Source organism: Mastigoproctus giganteus, chromosome 11 (assembly GCF_048544385.1).
Source record: "Mastigoproctus giganteus isolate SK-2022 chromosome 11, ASM4854438v1, whole genome shotgun sequence".
Lineage (NCBI taxonomy): Eukaryota > Metazoa > Arthropoda > Arachnida > Uropygi > Thelyphonidae > Mastigoproctus > Mastigoproctus giganteus.
The window spans coordinates 77,687,316-77,701,339 of NC_143585.1; the positions used below are offsets into that span (position 1 = coordinate 77,687,316).

Below are 14,024 nucleotides of genomic sequence, written 5' to 3' on the forward strand. Positions count from 1 at the left end.
CTGGCCCATCAATAAAAGGCCAAAAAGCCTTGAAACAGTGCTGTCTAGGTGGTGGTATCTGCGAAGAATAAGTAAGTCTTCCCACTGGTGAAGCATTGCTTATTCGAAGTAGTGTAATATCAGGGGCAACTCGTTGTGAAGGAATTCACAATATGAGATATAACAAAAACTATGCCATTTCACCTACTTCAGTGATTTACTACGAACTAACATGATGCTATGTACTAACTTGTTTGATCAGTATTTAAAATTAATTTTAACAGTTATAAATGTTTAGGTGTTTCATGCAAAAAGATCAAATAAAATATCAAATATAATTTAATGAAGAAATTTTTGATAAAGTTAAAGGGAAGTTTCCTTTTTTCTTTATCTGAAGAAAGACTACTTTATATTTTGAATTGACTTGATAGCAGAATCCCAAAGTAGGTTCAGAAACATTATTTTTAAATAACTGATAGTTTAGCATTCTGAATGTAGGGTTTAACAACATTACAATCAATAAATGAATTGTTGCTTTCAAAACATTGGAATTCATTGCTATTAATTTTAATTTAATCAGGTTTTATATTGTTAATTCCCATATAAAGCTTTCTGTTCAACATACAGGGAGATTATTTTGTTTGTGTGCTTAAATGGTTTTTTGCAATTAATTCTTTAAAACTGAGATGCATAGGTAGGCAGTAAAAAGTTGCTAATCGTAGCAAAGGTAAACTGCCACTCACAGCCCACTCTTGGGCGTCTCCGTAGCCAGGTGGGAAGGAGCAGCAGTGCGGGGTTCGAGCCCATCACCACCAAATACAGAGGATGCGGAAAGGTCAGGGAATGACCACCGCATATCCCAGAGCAATATGGCCTTAGTTGCTAATGCTCCTAAAAACCAAATAACAACAACAAGCAAACCCACCCACTCAATTATAAAGCCTTAGTGTGAATTGTTGAAAGTTCAATAATTTTTGCCAAATCTACACAATTATATCTCTTGTTTGATACTGTTCTCAATAAATGTGACTACTCTAGGGGTTGGGAAACAATATCAGAAGAAATTCTTGCATTTTTTTAATATACTGATATAACACTATTGCTATTGGGCACTATGAGAATTATTATTTTTATAATAGTTTGGGAAAAGTAATTTTTGGTTATGCTCCAGCCACTGCTGTTATTTGTATATGTCATGTGCAGTATCTCTGTACAGTTATGGCTGTGTTAAGACTTCTGAGTACTTGGATGCTAACAAAAAAATCATTCCCTCTGTATGAAAAGTCCCAGCAATACTGCTGCATTGCTTCCCATGAGAGTTAGCAGGATGCAGTGGCTTACATGTCAATACAACTCTGTTGATTTCCTGTATGTTTTATTATGTTTAAAACTATGTACATATTACATAGTTTTGAACATTTGGAATAGATATTGATCATTTTATTATACTTATGAAAGCTAGCCAAAAGACAAAATTAGCTTACTGTAATTTATGGAGCTGAGAGCTGTGTAAGCAGTAATGTATTTATCAAAAATTTGAATCTCAGAAATGAGAGTTTTAAGAAAAGTAAATGAAATTAACTGATGGAAGCAGTGGCAAAGTCATATTACAAATGAGGAAATAAAAAAAATTCTTCTTGTAATAACAAATGTCCAATTGAAAGTAGGTGAGGCAAACTTAAGATGGTATGGGCATATAGAAAAGATGGGAGACCGGAGATTAGCCAAGGCAGATATTTGAAGCAAAAATGAATGGCACTAGCCGCAGAGGCAAACCAAGAGGAAGGCATATCAAGCAAGCATTACAAGAATACGGGCTTACTCTGGCCAGGGCTAAAGATTTAATGGAATGTTGGTAGGTACAGGAGGACTGATTTTCATGACCATAGTGACCTGTACACCCATTTGATATAACAAATTTGGATGATAATGGCGTTAGTACTAGTTAATACAAAAAAATAATTAAGAAACAAGAATGACTATCCTCTACCTTGGGGAGAGTCTTGGGAGAGAGTCCTACCACCGTATCAGCACAAATTGAAACTGGCTAAAATCAAGCCATCTAAGACATGAAAAAGAACACAAATTACCAGATCTGCATAAACATCCTATGCAGTACTTTAGAGCAGTATAGATCATAGCTAGTATATAGTTCAACATTGAAGCAAAAGCAATGTGGTAACAATATTTATTGATGGTGATGCAGAAATAGTAGTCTAATTAGCATTTCTGCATATATTGCCTGCTTGTAAAAGTGATTTTTCTATTAGAAAACACAATTTCGTTGATATAAAATTAGTTGTTTCACTTTTACCTGGATGCAAGGAGAAGCATGAGGCCAAAGTGGTAGCTTAGCCATTATTTATCATTGGCAGCTTTAAGCACCAAAACTCGAGCAGATGTTTAATTTACTTGTGCTTAAATTTTCCACTGTGATAAATAAAGGCTGAAGTTCTTGGACTACTGGTCAGATCTTTTACATAATGAATGTGGGAAATGTCCTGGAAATAGCAGTGAAGAGAAAGATGAGTTGACATTGTAGCAGGATGGCAGCCAAGTTGACTGTGTCATATCCTTTTAAGACTAGTGGCTTTTAGAAATCACATATGTGTGTGGTTGAAGGACATTATAATCAAGTAACATACTGTTGAAATTAGCATAGTAAAAAGGTTGATTTTATAACAGATATTTTGGGACCTCTCTAAGGTTTTATACAGAACATAAATAATGTAGAAACTTAAAAGGTATATGTTATCAATAACTACAAACAACACTGATGATTTTGTTGATGTTGGTAATTTTTTGTTGTATGTCTTTTTTCTATTGCAAACAACAGAAGAAAGACGCTCAATACAAAAGCAGAAACATGACCTGGGAGAGGGCTACTATTGAATGTAGCTGAGGTTACTAGTTGCTCAATATTTGGTTTGCTGTGATCCTTTGTTGGATGAGAATCTGAGCCAAATGGAGGCAGTTGTGAGAATCCAGGAAGCAGTATCTTGTTTGGTTTTTTTTTTTTTTTGAAGAAAATCATGAGTTGAGGCCTGTGTTTGTTTATTTTTTTTCTGTGCAATTGGTGCACAGAAACTGATGGTTATTTTCAGTTATACTTTGTAGACAACCTCTAGGGAGGGATCAAAACAGATTTTTAACTCAACCATTTTATTAGCAAAATGTTAATTTCATTATTAAAATATAGTTCATACATATAGTTCAACATTGGATATCACAAACAAAATGTTTGTAATATCACTGTAAATCAGTAATTGTTGCAGTGGCAATAAGACTAATAATCTTAATGAGGATTACTTTTGTGTGAACTGTAAATCTGTCATCAGAATTGGAAATGATTAACAGACTTTTCTGGTGATGGACCAATTTAATTATGGAATATTTTATTATTTTAGATGGAATTAATAAGAATTTGCTCGTTTAACAGATTGTTATTGTTTGTTAGTTATTTGGTTTTTAGGAGCATTAGCAACTAAGGCCATATTGCTCCGGGGATATGCGGTGGTCATTCCCTGACCTTTCCGCATCCTCTGTATTTGGTGGTGACGGGCTTGAACCCCGGTCTAATCAAGAAGCGTGTGCTACGCACTGCTGCTCCTTCCCACCTGGCTACGGAGGCGCCGTCGTTTAACAGATAACACTATACGATAAGTTCAGTTACTTAATTATTTATTTCATTTTATTTGGAGTTTAAACGTATTAGTAAATTTTTCTAGTGTAATGAGTGAAAAAAGTACAGGGTACTTTCTCGGTTTCAGCCTTTCCTATGGTTTTTTTTTTTTTTTTGCTTAATGCACCAAGAAAATTATAAGATGATTCAAAATTTGTACAGCCCAAATATCAGTAATTAAAATTTACTTATACCATCAGATTATGTAATCAAATAATTATAATAACTGTAATGGTAATAACTAATTGGAAAAAATTATAATAAATATTGAAAATGTATGTATTTGGCTTTGATTTTCACATACAATTGTTTCACTATACACAACACACACAAATGCAGATATGGAATATTTCATTGTGGCTCATAAACAAAACAGTATGTATGAGTTCGTTAAATCTTACAGCCATTGTTCTGCCTGTGGAGATATTTGTTATTGTTTGTTATTTGGTTTTTTTAGGAGCATTAGCAACTAAGGCCATATTGCTCCGGGATATGCGGTGGTCATTCCCTGACCTTTCTGTATCCTCCATATTTGGTGGTGACAGGCTTGAACCCCGGTCTAATCAAGAAGCATGTGCTACACACTGCTGCTCCTTCCCACCTGGCTATGGAGGTGCCCCTGTGGAGATATACAAAGGCTGAAGATATAAAATAAAAAAGCAGAAACCTAGAAAAGTAGTGACAACAGTGTTGCCACCAGTGTGGTTTTTGTAAGAATTGCATATGGTTACCAAAATGAGAGAAATTAACTCTTTTATTTTGAGCTGCACAAATTTTGAATCATCCTGTATTTTCTACATAAAGCACTTTTAGATCTATAAGTATATTTGTCATGCTTGGCATTCAACATTCGCCAAAGGGAAGGAAAGAATGAAACACAGTTGTGATACAACAGTAAATGAAATATATGTTGTTGATATACAGTGAAACCACTTAAGATGTTTTAGAAGGAAATAAACAATATAGATTTCTTAATCAGGGAAAAAAAAAACTTATAAAGGTGGAAGAATTTTATCCCCAACACTGGAAAGGTAGGTGGGATAAAGCTTCATCATTGGTAAAGTATAAATATAAATGATAGTTGTGCTTATATTTTTTTCTTGTTTAGTCTTGCTTATCTTAATACAAACTGTGTTTATTTGAAATGAAATGCAAATTTTTAGATTTTTCATGTGGGGCAAGCTGTGCCTTTGTAATAAGTTGCCTTTGTATTGTACTGTTTTGAATAAAGAAACCAAGGTTTGTAAATGGAATGTAAAGAAACCAAGGTTTGTAAATGGTGTATAAAGAAACCAAGGTTTGTAAATGGCATATAAAGAAACCAAAATTTATAAATGGAATGTAAAGACACTTCAAGAATTGTGAATGGTTTATATGACACATAAAAGTAAATGGTCTAGATTTTTTGTATGCGGCACTCTTCAGCCTCCTGGTAGATTGGCTTGGTCTTGTACTACTCAGACAGCATCTCCATATCTCAACATAGAAACAGTGAAAGGGGAGTTAACTCATTAGGGAGCAGAGCACTGAGAATTCAAATAACAATCCATCTCAATAGGGAAATGGTGTTTATTTGAAGTAATGTGATATCAAAACAACTCAGTGAAAGTGGCCATTGCTATAATAGTAATTCCTTTGGTGCATAAAGGATTACTTAGTGGACTAATGTTATTAGTGGAGTCCCACAGGGTTCGGTGTTGGGTCCACTGTTGTTTTGTATATTTATCAATGATATTGATGAAGGTATATCAGGCTTAGTGTCGAAGTTTGCAGATGATACAAAGGTTGGCAGGGTTGTTAATGACAGTAATGGCAGTGTGTTACTGTAACAGGATCTAGATAATTTGGGCAGATGGGCTAAGAAGTGGCAACTGAAGTTTAACCTTGACAAATGCAAAGTACTGCACATGGGTAGAAGTAACCCCAGAGAAATGTACTAACTGTGTGGTACTACACTTAAGGTGGTAGAAAATGAAAAAGACCTGGGAGTAATTGTGCAGTCAGATATGAAGTTTTCTGAGCAATGCAGACAGGCTGCCAGGGCAGGTCATGGGGTTTTGTCAATGATATATAGGAATTTTGTTAGCAGGGAAAAGGAGGTGATTGTTCCTCTGTATAAGGCAATGGTCAGGCCATGCCTTGAGTACTGCATGCAGGTCTGGAGGCCTCATTTTAGGAAGGATGTAGATTTGCTTGTGCATGTACAGAGAAGGGCAACAAGATTGGTGAGGGGAATGAAGGGATCCTCTTACCAAGAGAGGCTTAAGTTATGCAAATTGCAGTGGCTGGAGATTAGGCACCTGCGCAGTGATCTGATTGAGGTGTATAAGGCCTTGAATGGGTTGAGCGTGTTGAATTCTGATGGGATCCTTCCACTTGTTCAGATTACGAACCTAAGGGGGCATAAATTCAAATTAAGAAAAGACAGATGTAGAATAGATGTGCGGAAATTTGCCTTTAGCCAGCGGGTGGTTAATTGGTGGAACAAACTTCCATCTGTTGTTGTGGAAGTTGATAGGTTAAATAAATTTAAGGAGGAACTGGACAGGCCTTTGGAGGGAATGGTGTGATTTTTTTTTTTTTTTTTTTTTGGGCTGATGCTGCATAAGTTCATACACTTGCTTTCTTGCATCACGTGCCACTACTACTACTACTTCATTCAGGTCATTTCTGATTGGATGATTACTGTACAACCAATTTTTGAGTGCCAGGCATGACTTATAGGTGAAGAATTCTAACCTTCTCTATAAGGTGAAAGTTCTTCAGTTGAAATTTAATTAACATTTACTAATGAAAGAAAAACACATGTATTTAAATAATTTATTACATAGATAAGATCTGCCATGAAAACAAAACTGTGACATCTCTTGTTGGTGTGATAAGTAGTCCAGGATATCCAGAGTCATATCCTAGTAATCTTAACTGCCGGTGGTATTTAATTTCGGAAGATGAAAAAAACATCACAGTGAAGATTGTCTCTTTGAATGTTGAAGCAGACCGGAAGTGTGAGTAAGTATGACTTATTGATAATCTTCTAATGGGCATTGCTGTTATTTTAAGCATTTTATAGGGATGTAGATACTCTTATGAAGGCTATTAAAAAATGCTACTTATTGCAATAAACGAAAATGAAACTGATATCAAGTTATTATTTTGTGACTAGTTAAAATTTTTTTATACCTATTATATGCTTAAGTTCTACCAGAATTGATATTTTTCGCATTAAAAATACTAAGCTATTTGATATATTCTATTTTATAGTGTTTTTTGTATCGGAGTAACTTCCAGTAATACAATGAACTGCCCTTTTTCATCAACAGGTCTGTAGTACTTATCTATAATTTTGTATTCTAAGGTGACAAAATCCTATTCATATTGCAGTAATCTGTATGTATTTAAAACAAATTTGAAACAGTAATCTGTTTCAAATTTGTACCTGTGTCTGAATTTTTTTTTATATACTTTGGTATATTGTCATATGATAGGAGTTATCTGAGAGGCACTGTTGTTCTGAGTAGCTGACTTTTTTGTTATCCTTTTTCATTAAAACACCAATTGGAATAAACAGTATAAAATATTTTCTTACTGCTGGGCAGGACTGCTATAAGGTGTTAAAAATAAACATTATACAAAATTTGTATCATCAGTTACTTTTCTAAATGATTCCTAGGCTGCATTATTCAAAAGACTTGGAATTTGGATTTCTAGCTTTGATGCTATTAAAAATGCTTTTCTAATAAAAAAAAAAAAAATGAATCACACAGATTTGTATTATACGTGTTCAGTGCTATAGTTAAAAAAAAATTATTGGATGTACCCTAGGGCTATCAGTTTTCCACTGTTTAGTTTAATATTTTCTGTAAAAAGCTTCTCCTCTCCAACAGAGTTAAATTTCAATATTTATGTTGCATCTGTTTTATTACATCATATTTGATTACAACTGTATTAAAAATTTATTATAAGAATATCAGTGATATATCACTATATTTTTCCAAAGTAGTGTAAATGGCATCGATTTAATTGTATCTCATATTATAACTACCTTCACAATGAGTTACCATGTATTGCACTACCTCGAATAAGTAACACTTCGCTAATGGAGAAGACTATTGTTACTTATTCTCAGGGAATACCACCACCCAGACGGCACAGTTTCATGGCTCATTGGTCTGTTGTCGGTGGGCATGTAATTATCCCGGGATTTCAATCATGTCAACCCAGTTGTGAAGTATAATTCCAAAATATGAGAGATGCCAGTTGGTGTGCATAGTAATAATACTAAAAAGAATAAATGCACAAGACGTAATAGGCTATGGATTGGTAATTCACTATAAGGATTGGCATGATTGCAACACAAGGGTACCTACCCGCCCACCAACGATAGGCCAACAAGCCTTAAAACTGTGCTGTCTGGGTGGTGGTATCCCTTGAGAATAAGTAATAATAGTCTTCTCCATTGGTGAAGCATTACTTATTCGAAGTAGTGCAATACATAGTAACTCATTGTGAAGGTAGTCACAATATGAGACACAATTAAATCAATGCCATTTACACTATTTCTGTAGTTTTTTACTACTACGGAAAAATATGGTGATATATCACTGATATTCATATAGTGAATAACCAATCCGTAGCCTATTACACCTTGTGTGTTTATTCTTTTCAGTATTAAAAATTTATGTAATATAAAATATTTACGTGTATATTTGATATGACATATTACGATACAAGTTTATCATAAAATGTTCCATAGCACCTCTTGACAAATTTTTCTTGTTTGTATATATGCATTACTATAACTTTTTTGTGCATTTGTGCAGTGTGGTGGTAGTTAAATTAAACAGATGTGTGATGTTTACACATATCTGTTTGGTTTAAACTGTCATAATGGATGATTGGAATATAGAACATCAAGCTGAAACCACTTGAAATCAACAGCAATTCTCTCAAGCTTATTATATGAGGGGTGTCTCACATTAAAAAATAAAAAAAATTATAGTACAAACACAAATTGGGTATTGCAACCAATTTGTGAGTTGTGAAATATTTTTTTAAAAAAGAAAGATCAAAAGAATTTTTAAAAAATTATGTTTATATTAAATATATAATTTTTCTGTTAACCACCTGCATTGATAGTGTTATTTAAACTTTTATTTCTTTTGTTAACTTTTTTATTTTAAAATTGGTTTAAGTTAATAAAGAAGCATTCATACACATATATAATTTACACAAACAAATATAATGACAGCAAACTCAGAGGGATCATAACAAATATGTTTTTTTTTTCTAATTTTAGTGTTGTGGCAAAAGCTTATGTACTACTGTGGTTGTCTTTAACTCTTGTTTCTGCTGAAGAAGAGAAGCTGGAAAGTTGTAGAATTTTAAAACATTTCTATTCATAATGATGTTCAGGATATGAATTACGAAGAGATGTAACTGAGTTTTTGATAGTGGAAAATGAGCCAATAGGCAACATTTTGTGTTCATTGTTTGGGGATGGACTATTGTTCATTCAGTGACAGAAGTAAGCTCTGCAAAGCTCTGTCATTGTAACTGGAGGAACTATAGTAAACCCAGACAGCAAAGACAGTACAACACAATGTGGAGTAGCATTCTTTTCCAAAATTATTTCAACACAAGTATTGAAATAGTACCCTGCTTCTTCACTGATTTGCTGCATGGGACCAGTGTAGTCAAGTAGTACGGGTTAAATTACATACATAATGAAAGATATGTTTTAGTCAGACATTTTTTCCCACACACTGCTTGGCTACTCACATTTAGATTCCATACATTTATTCACCATTCGAAAAAGGTTTATAATTATGACTACCTGTTGATGAGGAACCCTCTGAAGCTGGTAAAAACAGTGCCTTTGAGTTTTAAATGAATAATGGATTCACCTTTTTGGTGATGTTGTTTGATTGAAAATGAAAGTAGCAACTTTAGATTGACTTGGAGATAACGTAATTGTTTCTAAAGTGAGCATAAACCCAACTTCTGTCACTGTCACTGGGAAAACAATAGTGTCCCCAGGCAGTAAAGACAGAAAAACACAATGTGGAGTAGCATTGTTTCCCAGACTATTTCAATGCCTGAATTGAAATCGTTCCACACATCTTTACTAATTTATTATCATTCATCATTCTGTTCTTCTGTTTAGCATGGGTTGAGTCCCTATTTGGATATCGATCTCCACTGTTGTCAGACTCTTAAACCTCTCTAATCATTTGTCGATAGCTCTGAAAGCCTGTGTTCTCCTTTAGACATTAGAGTGATTCTCTTTTTTTGTGTCTTCCTGGTGGTCTCTTATTTCTAGTTCTTCCTGTCAATAGTAATAGTGGCATGTGATGCAAGAAAGCAAATATATGAACTTATGCAGCATCAGCCAAAAAAAAAAAAAAAAAAAATCACACCATTCCCTCCAAATGCCTGTCCAGTTCCTCCTTAAATTTATTCAACCTATCAACTTCCACAACGACAGATGGAAGTTTGTTCCAGCAATTAACCACCCGCTGGCTAAAGGCAAATTTCCGCACATCTATTCTACATCTGTCCTTTCTTAATTTGAATTTATGCCCCCTTAGATTCGTAATCTGAACAAGTGGAAGGATCCCATCAGAATTCAGTGTGCTGAACCCATTCAAGGCCTTTTACACTCAATCAGATCACCGCGCAGGTGCCTAGTCTCCAGCCACTGCAATTTGCAGAACTTAAGCCTCTCTTGATAAGAGGATCCCTTCATTCCCCTCACCGATCTTGTTGCCCTTCTCTGTACACGCTCAAGTAAATCTACATCCTTCCTAAAATGAGGCCTCCAGACCTGTACGCAGTACTCAAGGCGTGGCCTGACCATTGCCTTATACAGAGGGATAATCACCTCCTTTTCCCTGCTAGCAAAATTCCTATATATCTTTGACAAAACCCTATGGCCTGCCCTGGCAGCCTGTCTGCATTGCTCAGAAAACTTCATATCTGCCTGCACAATTACTCCCAGGTCTTTTTCATTTTCTACCACCTTAAGTGTAGTACCACACAGTTGGTATGTTTCTCTGGGGTTACTTCTACCCATATGTAGTACTTTGCATTTGTCAAGGTTAAACTTCAGTTGCCACTTCTTAGCCCATCTGCCCAAATTATCTAGATCCTGTTGCAGTAGCACACTGCCATTACTGTCATTAACAACCCTGCCAACCTTTGTATCATCTGCAAACTTCGACACTAAGCCTGATATACCTTCATCAATATCATTGATAAATATACAAAACAACAGTGGACCCAACACCGAACCCTGTGGGACTCCACTAATAACATTAGTCCAAGAAGAGCAGCACCAATTGATTACCACCCTCTGTCTTCTCGCATTTAACCATCCTTTTATCCATTGTAGCAACTTACCCTTAATACCATTCTGCTCCATTTTGTACAATAGTCTTCCATGCGCAACAGTGTCAAAAGCTTTCCTGAAATCCAAATATATGATATCAAAATTATTTTTTGCATCCAGTTCCTTTGTAACCACATCATAATATCCTATCAAATTTGTCAGACAAGACTTTCACTTAACAAACCCATGCTGTGTCTGAATTATTGCTGCAGTCTTGTCTAGATGATCCTGCAATGCATCTTTAACCAGCGACTCCATTATTTTACCCGGAACAGAAGTTAACTAACTGGTCTGTAATTACTCATGTCACCCTTCGATCCCCCTTTGTGAATTGGGGATACATTTGCACATCTCCAGTCCGTGGGAACCTCCCCCGAGTCCAAGGATGCTCTCATAATTATGGCTAAGGGTTTGTTTAGTTGCTTTGCCGCCTCCTTTAATATAACTGGATAGATCCCATCCACCCCCAGGTGCTTTTCTTACGTTTAACTTCAACAGTTTCTCTTCCACTTTGCTCTCAGTTATTACAAAATCATTAAGTGTCCTGCTACAATTTGATAACCTTCTGCCATTTTCAAACCTTAATAATTCCTCACGTGTGAATGTAGATGCAAAATACTCATTCAGTTTTTTTTGCTATCTGAGCAGGATCATCAACAGTCGAACCATCGATGTCAAGTGGACCAATCAGATTCATCCCCCTCCTTTTAGAGTTTATATAAGTAAAGAAATCCTTGCTGTTTTTCTTAGCATCCTTTGCCAAGGACTTCTCGTAATCTGCCTTTGCCTGCCGAACCTCCTTTGTGACCTAATTACAGACCAACTTATATCTGCCATAGGCCTCTGAGTCGCTTGATAATTTATATGCATCCCATGCATTTTTCTTCTCTGTCACGAGTCTCATTAGTTCATTTGACAACCATTTAGGCCTAAACCTTGAACAATATTTCTTAATAGGTATGAAACTTTTAGTAGCATCCATGATTAATTCCTTGAATGCTTCCCACTTAGAATTTACTGTTGGTAACATCGTCAGTTGGTCCCACTGTACAGAATTTAAAAACTGTCGGAGACTACTGTACTCGCCTTTACGGAAGCAAAAACCCTTTCCTTTACCCCCGATGGTAATTAAATCTTTAAGTAAATCCCACGTCAGTACACTGTGATCACTGCCACCTAGTGGTTCTTTTATCTGCAAATTCTTAATACATGAATGATCACTGCTGATAACCAGATCAAGAATATTACTTTCTCTGGTTGCCTCTCGAACATGCTGCTGCAGAAAACAATCATCCAATAAATCCACAAAAGTCTGACTAGTGTGTGAGTGCCCAACCCACAAGTTCCAGTCAATATCTGGGAAGTTAAAATTCCCCATTATAAGACATTCTGATTTACTAGCCCACTCTATTTCTCTGTACAATTGTTTATTGTACTCATTCGAGTTATTAGGCCTATAACACACTCCTACTCTTATTTTTGCTTTCCCAGTGCTTATGTCACACCAAACTGACTCAACAGTGCACTGTTCATCTATATCAACTGGATGCATATTAGGCAGCCTTTGGTGTTTCATCCGATTCACATGTCCAAACTACTGAAGTTGTTTTTTGTAGATTAGTTCTATTATGCTGCATTTGAAATTTAGTTGTTCATTAGTTTTGAACTTTCTTACTTGTTCATTAGTTTTGTGTTCTCTCCAATTTGTTTTATTAATTTTCCTTAGGTATTTCATTTCAAATGCCATTATCTTTTGCCTTTCTTTCTTATTTATTCTCGTTCTCTGATCCGTAAGTTGTTTTGAGTATGATGACCATTTTGTATAGTTTAGAATTGCGACTATTTGAGATTTTGTTGCTCTTCCATATGTTTTTGAGTCTGTTCATATTTGTCCACCTGATGTTCAGTCTGTGGTTAATTTGGTCAATATTACTTAGGTTTCCAGTTACTCAGGTATACGAATTTTTGTACTTGTTCTCTCTGTTGGTTTTGGATAAACATGTTTGTCTTCTGTGGTTCTTACAATTTGAATTGCTTTGGTTTTATTTATATTGACATTTATTCCATAACTGTTGCTTATTTTATTGATGTTTGTTAAAATTTCACTGAGTTCTTTGGTTTCTGTTAATATTACAACCCAATCATCTGCATATTTTATGTGGTTTATATTTTTACCATTTATTATTGTGCATCTTTTTTCTTAAATTCATTTCATTAGTTCCTCTAGGTCAGGGGTTGGCAACCTTTTTTGAGTAGAGTCATTTTTGATCTACTTAAAAAAAAAAAGAAGAGAATCCAAAGAGCCGCACCTCAGCTCAAGCTGGGAGGAGGAGGTGAGGGAGTTTTTTAAGAAATGGAATAGAGTGGGAAGGTCTTTTATTAAAAAAAATATATATATATATATTTTGAAATATTATTTATTAATACTGAAAAACGTAACAAACATCCAATTAGGTATGAATTAATGTGACTTTTGCTTCTAAACCTCTTGAGCCAGTCTCTCAACATCAGGCGAGTATGCTATAATTTTCATCATTAAACATGCTAAGAGACTTGCATTGTTCAGACAGCTTCTTCATTTTATTTTTAATATAGTTCATGTTTGAAAATATTTGCCCACAGAAATTCGTCGAACCAAATGCAAATATTTTCAAATTTGTATGTGTCTGGTAAGCTACTCCATGCGAACACAATTTGGTCTTGCTTTTTCAACTCATTTATCATTGTCCATTTGTGTAGAACTGCAAGGGCAGCCTTTGGCCTCTCCAAATCCTGAATTTCAGTTTTAAGGCATTTTAGTCTTGCACCCCCATGCCCTTGATTTTTAAATCCTCTAACTCCATTTCAAATTGTGCTTCATGTGGGCTAAAAGTTAAAGAGCTGCAGTTACATGCTCAAAAGCTGCATGCAGCTCGCGAGCTGCAGGTTGCTGCTCTAGGTAGATATTAAGTAGATATAGGGATAAAGGACATCCGT

At 35.2% G+C, this 14,024-nt stretch overlaps 1 protein-coding gene across 2 annotated transcripts in view; it reads left to right on the top strand.

The window, feature by feature from the left end:
* Nucleotides 1-14,024, top strand: part of LOC150078156 (mannan-binding lectin serine protease 1-like) — a 116,222-nt gene that overhangs the window by 20,112 nt on the left and 82,086 nt on the right. For both annotated transcript variants that reach the window (XM_090385311.1, XM_090385312.1), the window contains exon 3: nucleotides 6,493-6,670. In XM_090385311.1, coding sequence (XP_090241437.1) covers nucleotides 6,493-6,670 — 178 coding nt within the window. The remainder of the gene's footprint in view (nucleotides 1-6,492; nucleotides 6,671-14,024) is intronic.